Source organism: Agelaius tricolor, unplaced genomic scaffold, assembly GCF_023055355.1.
Source record: "Agelaius tricolor isolate 1412-34295 unplaced genomic scaffold, bAgeTri1.0.p SCAF_46, whole genome shotgun sequence".
NCBI lineage: Eukaryota > Metazoa > Chordata > Aves > Passeriformes > Icteridae > Agelaius > Agelaius tricolor.
This window is the reverse complement of record NW_027269306.1, coordinates 656,476-671,457: the sequence shown is the minus strand read 5'-3', so window position 1 is coordinate 671,457 and position 14,982 is coordinate 656,476. Positions and strand designations below refer to the sequence as shown.

The window sequence follows — 14,982 nt, the reverse complement described above, 5'->3', positions numbered from 1 at the left end:
ATGCCCCAGAACACAGCACACCAGTAGATCTGCTGCTGTGCTGCCTCTGGCACACCCTAAGCTTTCCAATATGGACATTCTTCTTTCCTTTAAGGTTTTCCCAATGTTTCTTGTGCTTTTCAGCGACCACAATGCCCCCTTTGCTCAGTGGAGCACTGAAAGAGTTTGTAACTGGCTGGAGGACTTTGGCCTGGGCCAGTACGTGATTTTTGCCCGGCAGTGGGTGACATCAGGCCACACGCTATTAACTGCCACTCCTCAGGACATGGAAAAGGTAATCACTGCTGATTCTGTCCCACCAGGCCCCTCCAAAACATTGGCTTTCCCTTTCTGAAATCCACAGTATCAATTTTCAGAGTTACCTCACGTGAGGAAAGGAGCCAGAGGCAGGGCAAACTTTTTGATAATGGTTTTTTTTTGTTCCAGGAAATGGGAATAAAGCATCCACTGCACAGGAAGAAATTGGTTTTGGCCATTAAAGCTATAAATGCAAAACAAGATGAGAAGTCTGCACAACTTGATCATATCTGGGTGACACGTAAGTGTTTGGACTCTCCTGGAGTTGGTTGGGAAGGAATTTTTCCACCTCTATAACAGGGCTGCCTGATACATGTTTAAACACTTACCAAACACCTTTTAAAAAGCACTAAGTTTCCCCATAGAAGAATTGAGGAATTTTGTGTTGTTCTTGACATCCAAACATACAGCTTGTGGTGTGTTCTTCCATGGGGAGCCCTGTCAGACAGCAGGAAATCAAATGGGTGGGGTCAGGCTAGGAAGAGTTCCATTGTGCTGCAGAAGGTGTGCTCCATCAGGTGTTGTAAAATCAAATATCACAGGGCTGCTGTGGACAAAGCTGGTTGGTGGGAATTGCTTTCAGGCTGCTGGCAAGAGGCTGTCCTCAGGAAAGGGGAACTGGTAGCATGAGCTACCTGAATGCCTCAAAAGAAGCCAGGCCAGGCAAGAGGGGAGAAGGGTTTTATTCTCACCGATCTGGATTTGGTTCCCCATTGCTCTCATATCTGCAGGGTGGCTTGATGACATTGGCTTGCCTCAGTACAAAGACCAGTTTCATGAATCCAGAGTAGATGGGAGGATGTTGCAGTACTTAACTGTGGTAAGTACAGTCCTTTTTCCTCAGTTTTCTGAATAAGCAAAAACTTTTAAATTTTTCCTTTGAATGTGAGCAGTTAAAGAATTTTTGCAAGACAGAGATAGTGCTAGTAATAACTCCTTTGTGCTGCCTAGTGCATGGAATTTGTTCCTAAGGTCCATAAAATAAACAACATGTTAGGGCTAACTTCTGCAAAGTCCTTCTTTCATATCATGTAGCACACCACAATTAAAAGTAAAATGACCTGTTTTACATGTAACCTCTGGAGCTCATTGTTCTCTACACCAAGTTAGCAACAATATTCAGCAAAGTAACAGCAGAAAATCCATTGATTTGTACAGCTCTGACCACATCCACAGCACACCATGAGCCACAAACAGCCACTGTTTTCTTCCCATTCTCCTGCCCAAGTCTGGATAATTAAGGCCTGGATTTGCCTTAACAGGCTACACTTCTGCCTTCATTTTTTAGCCAGGTCTTGCTAGGATGCAATGTTAAAAAAAAAAACAAAACAACAAACCAACAACAGAACCCCCTCCAAACTTCCACCCTAACAAAACCCAAACCTTCTTTAAAGTATAAACTTTCATCTTCCCTAAACCACAGTTACATAAAAATACACAGCAAATTTAAACTCTTTCTTCTTGGCGAGAATATTTGTTTTGGTATGTGTTCTGTGCCACCTAAATGTCTCTCTCCTTCACAGAATGACCTTCTCTTCCTGAAAGTCACCAGTCAGCTGCATCACCTGAGTATTAAATGTGCCATTCATGTGCTGCATGTCAACGGCTTCAATCCCCACTGTCTGCGCAGGAGGCCAGTTGAAGAGGTAAAGGAATGCTGAAATAAATTAATTTAAGCAAGCACAAATTACCTGGTCCCAGCCAAAAGGGATAGAAAGTCAGCAGTGTACAGTGATACAACACTGTATTGTAGGGACTTGCACCTAAAGTAGCAGTTATGCCACTTATTAGTTGAATCTCATGCATTTCTCTTCAGAAGTTTACTTGCATAGTGGGAAAAAAGTTAATTCATCTTCCAAGAAATTTGGAATTATTTGTCTTCACCTGACCTAATTTTTAAAATCTGTAAGGTTTTACCCGATCAGCACAGTTTTTTCTTAGCATTAAACACTGTCAATAACCCTGTTGTCAAACATTCCCTTTTTATCCCTGTAATCTGCAATCTCTGCTGTTGTACTTCCTGATGCAACACATGGGGTTTCATCAGTATTGGACCAGGTCTGCCATCTCAGCAGAGACTGCTTGAAAGGGGCCTGAAGAGAAACAGTCCCTCAGTCAGGGAAGAACAAGTGCCCTTGGAGGAAGAGGAGGGAGGCTGTTTTTATCTGAGCTGAGATACAAGCTGTGCACATTCAGTGCAGGCTGTGGTGTCATCACCTTTTGTGGTTTCTCCAACAGAACAATGTCTCTCCTTCCGATGTGGTGCAGTGGTCCAACCACAGGGTGATGGAATGGCTCAGATCTGTGGATCTGGCAGAATATGCACCCAACCTTCGAGGCAGCGGAGTGCACGGGGGCCTCATTGTAAGAATTTACCATTTCACTACTAAAAAATTGACTGTAATATCGAAAATTCAGGCTGTAATATAAACCATCTTTTGTCTGATGTTCATCAAGCTGAAAGAAACAAGCACATCTGCAATGTGACGGCATGATCAGGTCTTCTAAGGAGCCTCTTTGTCTGATCCACGCATCTTCGTTTTACAAAAGAAAGCTAAAATAACAAAGGAACAGCTAAAACACTTTCTGTAATCAAAGCTGAACTCTGCACAAGTGTATGACAGCAGCACAGAAAAGGAAACCTCAACTGTGCTGTGCAAAAGTTGCTTTTTAATAAGGCATCCCTGAGTGTTTCTTTGAGTGATTTACCAGAACTCTGAGCCACACTAAATAACCACCCTGAAATCACAGCAGTCAGGAAATGACTTTTTTTTTTTAATTCAAAACATTCAGAACTATTTGCAGCTCAGTAAAATCAGGGTTCTGAAATACCATGATTCAACTGCTGTAGAATTTTTGCAAAAATGCAATGGTAGAAATCCTTCTAAGATTAAGTTTTTACACCTAGCAGAGCAGGAAATTCTGAAAGGAAACTTGTTCAACCCAAACACATGTGTGGTTTAAAGATAAACATAAGCACATATTGATGGGTTTGATAATAAATATAAACACATATTTGCCTGATCATGCTCAGCATTTTTTCTTGGCTCCTTTCAGGTACTTCCCATTCAAACTCCAGTATCATGAATGAGCTATGAAAGGTCTAATGTGAGCAGGTACTTAGTGAGAAATCCTCTGCTCAGCACTGTAGTGGTTTATTATTGCAAATATTGATATAAAAAGTAAACATCCTGCCCTTTTCCCAGATTCTGGAACCTCGCTTCAACGGTGACACGCTGGCCATGCTCCTGAACATCCCACCCCAAAAGACCCTCCTGCGCCGCCACCTCACCACCAATTTTAACGTGTTAATTGGGCCAGAGGCACAACAAGAAAAAAGAGAAACCATGGAGTCAGCATCATACACACCTCTGACGACCACTGCCAAAGTTCGGGTATGTACTGCCCTCAAAAAGGAGAGATGTCAGTGTCAGACCTCTCCACTCTGAATTACAAAGGAACAAAGGTAGGCAGGGAGAGGTGAATTCTAGGAGTGCTACATTTCCCTTAATTTTAGATACCAGACCTTTTGCTATGTATCTGTTTCAATCAGGTCCTGAAAACAACCAAGCAATCTGTTCTGCCTTTCCTTAGAAGGAGCATCATGCAAATGCATTTAACATCCACTGCAATTCAAATTTGAGAACAAATGTAGTTCATTCAGAATCTAAGTTCTTGAATGAACAGGGTATAGCAGTAATTGAAAAAGGGGAGGATTTTGAATGTTTACAGAACAACTTTACTTGTTTTACTCAAACAACTTGTGTTGACTCCTTATTTTAGCCAAAGAAACTTGGATTTTCGCATTTTGGAAATTTAAGGAAAAAGAAGTTTGACGAATCAACAGACTACATTTGTCCTATGGATACAAGCCCAGCTGCTACGAATGGTACTTCGAAAAATTACGGCGGCTACAAAGGACTTAGTCCTTTCACTGACAGGGAACTGGATCAGGTGGGACAGACAGACTGATGCCATGCTCATCTCATCCTCTCCATGCATTCCAAAGCTTGCAAATAACCGAATGTTCCCCTATAACAAACTCTTTGCTACATCCGCATGAACTCACAGAGAAAAGTATTGGCTGTGGACACTGAAAAGAGTTCCAGACTAAGAATGCTGGGTTTTTTTTAATCAACATCATAATAAGCTCATCCATCCTCAAGCCCTTTTTCAGGACTATGACACCTTTACACTCTGAAGATCGAGGTATTTTGTCAGTCAAGGGTGTGGTTGCAGGAAACATAAGACTTTTGTACTTTTAGCTTTCATAATTTTAGTATGGCACACTATTTTTTTTTCCTTATCTTTATGGGTGGTTTTTAATGTAATAAATTCATTTGGTCAAACTTGTACAAAGCTATTGAGTTATATTAAAGTACAACTGGATTGTATTTTTTAACAGACAGTAATCAGAGAATCCAACTGAACTTTTCTTTCATGGTGTACAGTGGGGAGTAGTTTTGCTTAGATAATAAACATGAAGACAATGCATCAGCAATGAACAAATTATTAATAAACCAATAGTTAATTCACTTTTGCAATGTAGTAGTGAACTTGTGAATGAAACTGTCTAGACAGCATACAGAGAAATGATGATAAAAACCATCAAATTTTATTTCAACCTTGCTGTTGTGTAAAGGGATGTAAACCCTGAAAAACGGAGCACTCTTGGAGCCTTGTGTGAACTTCGGCAACACACAAGAGCCACACAGAGGCAGCTGGAGTAAACTGGCCCTTCTCCAGTGACATAAAAACGGTTTAAGCCTGATAAGAGAATGGTCACAACATTGAAAAGACTAACTGTGCAGGTAGTCTTTTCATTTGCATGGTTCAGTGCATCTAACATCTCATTTGTGTTCACTGGCTAACCGTGGTCTTTTTCAATGTACTGCTTCTAAACAGAATACCAAACCCTGACTGTGAGTGTGGATGTCCACTTGCTCAGCTAGGAGTTGTGAGGGAATGCATTAACTTTAAGCCAAGAACTTGCACTGTGCAGTTGTTCAAGCGTGACAGAAAGACTGGATTTTTCTCTAGGAACATGGTCTGTCTATTAAGCATGACTTCTGAGCAGGAAATCACAATACCCTAGAACTGGTGACATTCCTATGAAAAAAGAGGTAGGATTGTATCAAGGACTTCTTGCCTGTGAAAGCCTACCAGAAATAAGTAGTGTCAGACCATTTAGAAAATATTACTTTTCATTGATAGTATCAGTTACACTTCTTCTTTTTTTCTGTGAATTAAAGGCCAAGTTTAATGCAATCAATCTCTGTTAATCAGGATTCACTCTTCCATTCATTAAATGCATTTTCATATACCTTGTAGCACGGAGGCATTTTTGTTAAGGAGCTATTCAACTTACCCCAACTTCATTTGTCCAGGCACAGATCCCTCCCAAAGCTGCATGTAGAGTGAATAAAATTGCACATGCTGTCTGATTTGAACTAGTTGCTGACTGCTTTTACAGATGGAACACTCAGAAGGCACAGTAATGCAAATAGGGGCTCTTTCCCAAGGCATAACCCACCTCACCGTAAGTACTGGTTCCTCTCTTGTTCCAAAGTCACGCATGTGCTCTGCTAAAAGTCACTGAAAGTTGGTCATTGATGGTGGTAATGAAGAGTAAGTGGGTCTCTGTTCTTGTTAAGTATCTCTTTACAGTCTGGTGGGACATTCAGTCAAAAAAAAAAAAATCCCTGCTTTTAAATTGCTCTAGAAATTAAACTTCATTTAGGCCTAAGTTTTCATGAACTCTGATGGCTCTTTGACAAAATGACAGATATTCATCTCCTTAAATAAAAACAATTCTTCAAAGATTTTACAGGTAACCACCACCTCAGGTAGGAATGATGTACAGACTTTCGAAAATTTACATGAGCTAAAACTCTGTGCAGAACCAAACGCCTCACTTTTGCTTCTTCATTCCACAGAAGCCATTAAGAAAATAAAAATAAGTGACTGGAAGACATAAAGAATTATGAAATATAGTTGAGTTGCATGCCAGACACATAATCTCTACGAGTTTCCCCACACAAAAAAAAAGTTTATTTAAAGCTGTAATGAAGAAATTCCCTTTGATTGTGTGTGGCTCTCACCTCCTGGGTTGTGAGCCTGAGCTCTTTGCAGCTGGGTCTCTGGGAGCACAGGCCTCTCACCAAACACCCTCAGTCCTTCCCATCTTGTTTTTTCAGACACTGCTGAGTCAGGATGAAATGCTAAATGACAGCAGGTTTTTAACACCCACCTTTGAAGACTGGAGATGATGCTTCAGCAGGACCATGATCACTGCTTGTACCTCACGCCTGCAGGAGTGGCCAGGAGCAGCTGGATGCTGTGGAGCAGGAAAGCTTTGCCTCTTTTCTGCCACTGCCACCTCCCACCTAGCATTTCCTACTGTCAGTGTAACCACAGCTTACAGGTAACTCTCCTTTGTGCTGTTTTCCCACATCATGTAATAGGAAACAGGAGTTGGGAGAGGAGTGGGACTCAGATCCAGAGTCTGGAAAGCCAAGACTGGCAAGGCTTTGTCCTTTCATTCACTTGACTTTTACATGCTATGTTGATGTACTGTTACATCAAAGACCTTTTGTAATTTTTTATTTTTATAATTAACTTGTAGTGCAGGAATCATTAACACATAATTGTACCACGGGGGCTAATCAGAGCTACCTGGAATTCAGCTGGATGCTGGTGAGAGCAGCAGAAATGGCTCTCTCACCACTCCTGTGGTATTGCCAGACTGGTCCCCAGAAAGGATTTCAATCTCTCCTCCCTTTCACTGGGCACCTGTACTGCCCTCTCTTTATCCAAGTCAGTGCACTGTAGGATGGGAAGAATGGAACACAGTACTGTCCATCTAGCCCTTGCTTTTATTAGGATGACAAGCTGCCTTGTTCACAAATCTTTACTTAAGGCAAAAACAACTGCAGTAGGAAATTGTAACTCTGAGACTACCAGGAAAGTACCAGAATAAAACAAAGATTTATTTCTTTAAAACACCTGACAAAACAAATCTTCTACTGCTGTACTGGGCCAGACAAGACTGCACCAAAGGGATGTATGGCCTCTCACTTTCTGAGGGGCTGAGGGTGAAGTTGTCATCTTTACAGCACCAATTACTTGTGGCATTTGTTTACATGTACATCTCCTGTATTAATGAGCTATTAAGAAGCTCTCTTAGTAAACAGATAAATGCCAGAAAAAAAAAAAAAAAACTCCTTAATGGTAAGGAAAAATAAATCAAGGCTAATTCTTTTCAATCACTGCAAACTGAAAAAAAGGAAAATTCAGAAAAATGAGAAATAAGTCTATGCATCAGCAAATTACTCATGTTTAATAAAAGCTATGAAATGTACCAGTCTGGCAATGCAATCAGTGCCAGAGACCAGCTCAGGTACCATGGGCATTTAAAATACTTTGTCAGGTCAATTAGCCAACAGACTTATTACAGCACTGCAAATGGGATTGGCTGCTCCAGCTGCCCTGGGATATTCCAAACACAACACTTCCTATTGTCTTTCAATGCTGTATTTACAACACAGTGTGGTGTTGTGCGAACTTGGCTGTGAATAGTCAATCCACAAAACAGTTGATTCTTCTTTTAAATATATGTAGTAAGAAATCCTAATTAGCATAACACTGGTATAAATGCTTATTTTTTGACTGTTATGAATAAATTCTCAATATTCCCCTCTCTTTTGCTGACTGTGGAATGATTTAATACAAATCTATGTGGATGACATTTCATCTTTATTTTTTTTTTCCCTCAGAATTAATATTTTATGCTAATTCCAGAGGTAAGACTAAGTAACTCCCATACCATTCAAGATGACATCTCAACTTCTTAGTATTAAAACACATAATGTAATTATGAAGTTATAAACCGCAGAAATAACATCAAGGTGTTAAAAAACACACACACACAATTCCTAATTGCTGCACAGTTGCACATCAACTGTTCTTCTAGAAAAATATGCAGTACTTCCAAAAAAGGTAGCAGGTGACATCAGTATTAGTAAGCAAATGTACGGCTCTTGGGATAGCCAAGCTTGTCCAGGTTGGGCTGACAGGCAAACTGAATCATTGGTGGTGGCCCACACATGAGAATGAGGGTCTCACTGCCAGGGGGAGGCAGGTGGGCTTTCAGCATGTCTGCAGTGACAAAGCCAGAGCTGTACTTCCAGTCTGCAACAAAGAAATTAATTCAATTACTCTGAATCTCTCTACAGGCTGAAACCTCTTTAAACCTCATTAAGTAGCTGGAGAATCAAGTAATGGCACCATCACTGCAAGCCAGGACAGGGTTAAATTTCTCACTCAGCTCAAACCTAGTGATCCTCTTCCACAGGGACAACAAACATGTGGATAACAAGGATTTGGGTGATAAGACATAGAGGTCTTAAAACAATAAATTATAAAATTTAAAAGAAATGAGCAGGTAGAAATAAAAAGGAAGAGTGAATCAGCTTTTCCAGTGAAGAGGGGTCACCCAGTGGCAGGGAGAGGTATTGAGACCTGTACCTTTTTTTTTTGAGATGGAATGGTGAGGTGACAAAGTTTAATGTCAACAAAAGCTCTGCCATGTCGTTTAGTGATAAGAGAAAACAAATTAAAAGAGGAAATGCTAAACTGTTTCAAGCACTAGTATAATTGAATGCATTTGCCATTTGAAGTGAGCCAAGAAGCTTAATCCATACACATGGCAACTCTGTTTCACCAGAATCTAATCTGGAGCTGCTGCAAAACAAAGATGTGCAGATAATATTTACAGGTATTAAACAATTTAGTGCCAACAGCATGCTAACATAACTTCATTTGGGAGATAGCCCAAAACAGAGCTGAACTTTTGATGAAAACTCTCAAAAACTGGAATACATGAAAAGATGCACTGAGTAACACATCTGACCCAAATGAGGTTAATTGTGAGCTCCCACTTTTTAAGTCCCCACCTGGCTTAGATCCCTTTTTAAAACAGGAGTGTGGGGTAAGGTTTGTTTCAAAGGGTAAGACAAGAACATTTTACATTACTCTGCTGTCCCCTTGAGCACGAGTGCAGCTCTGACAGGGATAAGCAAGGGCATTTCCATGTGTCCCTACCTTTTGGAGGTCTGTCCAGGGTGTACCACAGCACAAACTGCTCAGGATGCCTCTTGGCAATGTCTTCTAGCTCAGCTCTCAGCAATATATCATTTTCTGTCTGCAAAATAAGAATGCTGGTTAGCTCCAAACCATCCCAGGAGCCCTCTGCTGGGAGCTCATCTGCCATTCACAGCAAATGCAATGATAAAAACTATGTAAATCAATAAAGTCATTGGTATTTTGTCCCCTCCATGGCAGCTATTATCATTACAGGCTTCTGTAAAGAACAACAAACTGTGAGACCTACAGCCACCTAAACACAGTCCTAAAGATGGCAATTAGAACAACTTTTTAATCCAGGCTAAAATCACGAGCTGGATTTGTCCCTGACCCTGGCAAATGTCTCTGGACCAGCATGGTGAAGGTTAGCTGTATAAAAAGATTAGTGGAAACAAATCCTTTTTCCTTGAAATCAATGAAGGACTCAGATGAGCAGAGGGATCAGGATCTGGTTGCTGTATTTACTCCCTAATGTAGGAATTCAGTGAAACTATGAGGAGACAGCTAAGTGGGAAAGAGTATGAAACAAGGGCCATCAGTTTAAAAAGCTCAGAGGCCAGCAAAACCAAGTAGGTTATTAAAGAAGAACAAACAGATGAGTCAGAACACTCACCTGATTAGCAAAAAGGAGGTAACATTTTGTGGAGTCCTTAGGATCATTTGTGATCTGACGGATCAGCTGCAACATAGGAGTTATTCCTGTTAAAAACCAAAATGGTTAAAGTGGGTATTTCTTTCCATGGCTACAGTTTCACTGTGAATGCTGCCTCACTTTAGTCTTCAATGGGATCTCAGTCTGCACAGGGCTACACACCTCTGGATTTCTAATCCACATGGAGTGCAGATTGGGGGTTTCTATTATGACAAACAGTTCCAGAACAAACTCACAATTCTTGTATGCAGGGCTTTCTCTTCAGGATTCTCCATCACATAATTTTACCCCTCAAGACATTCTCTTAAAATTCTTTTTGTCACTGATGAAGTGAGTTCTCTGAGGTCACAAGATCTCAGGCTGCCACACCCCAGGACTGAGCTCAAACCACTAGAATGCCTCACTGTTGCCACCATGAAAATAAATTAATGAAAAGAAATGCAGGTGTGTAAATACTCTGCTACTAAAGTACAGGGGTAGTCCTCACATATATCCAAAAAACATTTTCATTCTCTAGACACCCCACATGATGGGATTAGTTTTACCTGTTCCTCCAGCTATCATCCCAAGGTGCTTTGTAAACTTTTTCTCTGCTTCAGACTTCTTATTAGGCTTGATAAGAAAGGTACCTAGAAGAAATATTCCAAATCTATAGGTACATTAGCTTCCAAACAAACATGGACACAAATTCCATGGGAATAAATTACCACAGGTGATCAATTAATTAAAAAAAAAATAATTCTGGAAATCCCTCTCTTCTGCTGAGACAAGAGTCATCAGGAGAGAGGTCAGCATCCAGACAAGTGCTGAGCACTCTGAGGTGAGACTTAAGTGCACAGCTCCTCTCAGTCAAGATCACTGCAAAATCTTTCACCTGTATCCTACAAGAGGATTACTTCTCTGAGCTTATTTCCTCACAGTCAACTCAGACCTGATTTTAATTATGAAATGGAGCTAGCTCTCAGTCAGCTCAGTCTCAGTAACAGCACAGAGATTCTCAGAGGACATTTTAGGCCACAACCTCACTTGCTTAAGAAGCATCTGGAGCATCTCCCTCCAAATATATAGCTAAGGTATTTTATTTCCAGTGCAGACTTCTCAGTCATATAAGGCAATAGCAATTTTTTTCAGATTTATAGTCCCAGGAGTGAGACACTCATCAGTTATTCCATACACAAAGTACTCTTTCCCATCATACCAACTCTGACAGGCTCATGGTCAAGTCTAGGAAAGGTGATTTTTCCTCTTTTCCACTTAAAAAAATATTCTCTACAGCTGTCAAGTTTTATAAAACACCTCTGAAAATAACCAATACCTCCCTTTTGCTCTCCCACCTTTGCGTCACAGTACCTGTCCCCTTATAGACCAGGAGTCCATTTGGCCCTCTGAAATCAATGGTGTCTCCAATCTTCATGTTATTTAGATACTGGGACATCTTCCCACCTTCTGGAAACTTGGGGTTCACATTTTTGTGGTAGACCTGTAAGAACAATTATTTGCACATTATCAACCACTAACTTTCCTACAGACAATATCTGTAGAACATAATTCTACAGGTCTGAAATTCAACACCTGAGAAATAAATCCAGGTAATTCTTTGCTCCCAGTTATCTCGTGAGCCTTGCAACAGGAAGCAGCCAAAAAAGTAAAATGTGCTATTGGGCACATGTCCCTCTGCTCCCTGCAAACAGCCAGGATAACAGGGATGGGTGGCAGGCAGATTAGGGACTGCTGCCCTATTATGTCACCCCATTTTTGTAGCTGTTCCTTCTGAAAACAGCACTGTTGCATCTTTTCCTTATAAACCTTTCCTAGTCAGCCACACAACAGCTTTTTCAGCTTTCAAAGCATGTAAGAAGCATTAAGCAGCTCATAACAATTCACCACCCTTGTAACATGAAGAACATGCAAAAAATAATTTTAAAAAAGCCTGGATTTTTGCTTAGGACAAACTCTATCATAGAAAAGGATTAGGAAATCCAGAAGTCCTGGGATCAGATAATCCTGCATCCCCTAGCTTAAAGGATTTCCCTTGTGTGACTTGTTTTCTGCTTAGAGCTGTTTGCATTAAGCAGTAGCAGCAGCACAGGCATCTAGAGGGAGAGAGATCAGTATCCATGCGCTGCTAAGTAAAAGATATTAGGGAAATTCCTAAAGTATTGCCAGGGAAGTGATTCTGTCCTCCCTCTACTTTTCTTCTGCCATCCCTCAGTGCCACACAGCAGATACACAGGACACAACTTACTATTCAAGGGCAATGAGTTGTTTGCCATGCAGTCACCCTATTTGAAAAATATGAGATTTGATGAAAACAAAATCTAATAAAATTTGAATTAAAGACAACGAAATTTGATTACTAAATCAAAACAAACTATTTCACTAAAATGAAGTGCTTGCCCTCCTTCCAGTTAGCAACTTACCTCTAATAAAGGAAACCAAAATTTACCTTTATAATTAAATCAACATAACCTTTTGCCTCATCACTGGAAATGGGGGTATAGGCTCGAACCACCAGATTCCCATCAATTTTTGCAGAAAGGTAAACATGCTGGCCTGAGGAGAAAGAATTACAATCTGATTATCTTTTTCACCCATGGAGGACAAGAGAGAAAGGCAGGTATTGTAACCTGCTTGTGTGTAACCTGCATGAGTAACGCATGCAATGACAGAGAAAATCTTTGCCATATAAATGCTGCATGAAACATTCCGTTTCTTCTCTTTTTTCAGCACAGAGCAGGCATCTCCCAGGCAGTAATACAGTTTCAGGATCTTATTCCTAAATTTTTAAGAATGAACCTGGATAAACACATGCACTGCAGAGCACATCTCAGCTGGTTTACCATTTGTCTAGTTAATTCCATTACTCTTTTCCATACAAGCCAGAAGAGAGTTTGGAGAAAAACAGGCAGCATGCAAGGACATGCTCAGAGCATGGAATGGGATGACCCTGACACCTGCCATACAGCTCAGGGAACTGCCAAACAGTGCAGAACAAACAGAGCCACATCTGCAGATCAGAGAGAGACTTTCCCCTGCAGAGATTTTCACTGACTCAAGGTCCAAGGTTCAGTGCTATCAGTGTTCCAGGGCACAGGAAAGAAGGCCAATCCTAGGCTGAAATTCGTGCTACAGAACTCCAGATAAAGTTGCATGGAAATGTGTGTAATTCAAAGGGAAGTGCATGCACAGGAAAGGCTCTGAATATTTCAGCATGTTCCCAGGCAGCAGAGTTGCCCCCTTCCTCCTTTACAAGTATTTGTATTTGCCAAAACCATGAGGGCAATTGCCAATAGACTGAGGGGACCAGATGGAAGTAAAATGCAAATAAGAAACATGAAAAAGCTTTGACATACATATACCACTCTTGCTTATATCCTGACTGGTGACAAATTCCATCAGGCTCAGTTCAGTCTCTGCTCCATTTCTAACCTACACCACACAACTGGACAAAGCACCCACAAAAGATCCGAAATACAACCCCTCTGGGAAACCTGACATTTCTCTCTGAGACAGCAGCATTCAGATGCAGCTTTCAACTCCTTGCTTTGCTGAGCCTTAAATTCACAGTCAGAAGTCCAAGAACTGTGAGAAACCAGAAATACAAGTAATTGTTTACAGTACTTGCCTACAGGTAATCCTAATATGTGATTCGTTGAGGGTAGCCCAAATCTGAATTTCTTGGTATCGTGACTGATTTCCTAAAAAACCAAGGTTAGAATGAGGTCAGCATCACCACTACTTTGAATTTCAAACTCTACTCAACACAATATGCTTCAGCAAGCCTGCTCTTTGTTAGCATGCAAGCCTAATACTGGGAAAGGACACAGAAAACGGCTTTGTTTGAAAAACAAAGTTGAAATAACCAGGAGTCTCAGAAGTCGTCTTCTTCTCTTTACCTTCACAAGGAGTGACTTTTGCCGGCCTGCACAATCCCTACAGCATCTTTACGTAGATAAAACCAGGAAACTCTGTGCCCAAGGCTAGTGAGCACATTGCATGCTGGCAGACAAAGATCAGGCAACACAGCCGTGCAGCAGCTCCGGGCTTGCTTCTCATGGTGCACCCAGGACAAGAACCGAGGGAGGAACACAGCCAGCATACAAACATGCAAAGCATCGGGAAACAGCAGTTCGCAGCGTGCCATAAACTCTTTTACACACCCTGCTCTACCCTGGGTGCATCACAGTGTGGCTGCGGGGGGCACAGCCATCCTAGGAGAGCTCCCTGCCCTGCTCTGGGGATTCGATCCCTGGGGTAGCCCAGGGCCAAGAGCCTCCCAGGCCAGCGCACCTACTGGCCTCGGACCCTCGATGCCCCATGTCCCCAGAGTCCCGGGTACCTCCTTGTCCAGCAACCGCAGCGGGTACTTGGCCAGCGGGTCCTGCAGGGTGACGGGGCGGCTCGGCCTCCGCGCCGTCCCTCGGAGAAGCAGCAGCAGCAGCGCCGACGCCGCCACCACGGCCACGGCGATGGCCACAGGCGCTCCCTGGCAGGAGAAGAAGGGCAGGCGGTAAGGCCACGGAGGCCGTGAGGGGCACGGCCGTCCCCAGCCCCAGCCCCAGCCCCAGCCCTCACCGCAAACGCCTCCATGGCGGCCTTGCCCGCAGCTCCCGCCGCACGGGGCCCGCTAAACCCCGGCCGCGCAGATCCCGCCTCGCGCTTCCTCCTCCCGGTTCCGCCTCCTGATCCTTCCTCGGGTTCCTCCTCCCGGCTCCTCCTCGGCTCCCGCCTCCCGGTTGCTCCTCCCGGTCCCGCCTGGAGCCGGGCGGGGCTGGGCCCGGACAGTGAGGGGAGCCCCGCTCCGCCCTCAGCCGGGGCGGGTCAGGCTGTCCCGGGGGCCGAGTTCTTGGTGTCAACAGAATCGATGAGGTTGGGAAAGAGCTCTGGCA

At 42.5% G+C, this 14,982-nt stretch overlaps 2 protein-coding genes across 17 annotated transcripts in view; one reads left to right on the top strand and one right to left on the bottom strand.

Moving 5' to 3' along the window:
• Positions 1-7,998, top strand: part of PPFIBP2 (PPFIA binding protein 2) — a 95,334-nt gene extending 87,336 nt beyond the window's left edge. For 11 of the 16 annotated variants that reach the window (XM_071455308.1, XM_071455309.1, XM_071455311.1 and 8 more), the window contains 9 exons: positions 17-274; positions 427-538; positions 1,029-1,117; positions 1,821-1,943; positions 2,536-2,661; positions 3,504-3,692; positions 4,081-4,251; positions 5,771-5,836; positions 6,495-7,998. In XM_071455308.1, the coding sequence (XP_071311409.1) occupies positions 17-274; positions 427-538; positions 1,029-1,117; positions 1,821-1,943; positions 2,536-2,661; positions 3,504-3,692; positions 4,081-4,251; positions 5,771-5,836; positions 6,495-6,566 (1,206 nt within the window). In that variant the 3' untranslated portion in view covers positions 6,567-7,998. The remainder of the gene's footprint in view (positions 1-16; positions 275-426; positions 539-1,028; positions 1,118-1,820; positions 1,944-2,535; positions 2,662-3,503; positions 3,693-4,080; positions 4,252-5,770; positions 5,837-6,494) is intronic. The other 5 variants (XM_071455322.1, XM_071455319.1, XM_071455318.1 and 2 more) reach the window with 1 other exon arrangement.
• A 35-nt stretch (positions 7,999-8,033) lies between these two features.
• Positions 8,034-14,828, bottom strand: CYB5R2 (cytochrome b5 reductase 2). Its single transcript, XM_071455325.1, has 9 exons — positions 14,669-14,828; positions 14,433-14,579; positions 13,719-13,791; positions 12,540-12,646; positions 11,444-11,573; positions 10,639-10,722; positions 10,055-10,140; positions 9,400-9,499; positions 8,034-8,487 (listed from the first exon to the last, which is right to left on the bottom strand). Exons 1-9 carry the CDS (start codon positions 14,681-14,683, stop codon positions 8,315-8,317), a joined length of 915 nt encoding a protein of 304 aa, XP_071311426.1. The 5' UTR covers positions 14,684-14,828; the 3' UTR covers positions 8,034-8,314.
• Positions 14,829-14,982: the final 154 nt, after the last annotated feature.

Coding starts and splice junctions, on each gene's coding strand:
- CYB5R2 (XM_071455325.1), bottom strand. Junction 12,647..13,718: donor CATATTAGGATTACCTGTAG/GCAAGTACTGTA, acceptor CTTTCTCCTCAG/GCCAGCATGTTTACCTTTCT. Junction 8,488..9,399: donor CCTGGACAGACCTCCAAAAG/GTAGGGACACAT, acceptor TCTTTGTTGCAG/ACTGGAAGTACAGCTCTGGC.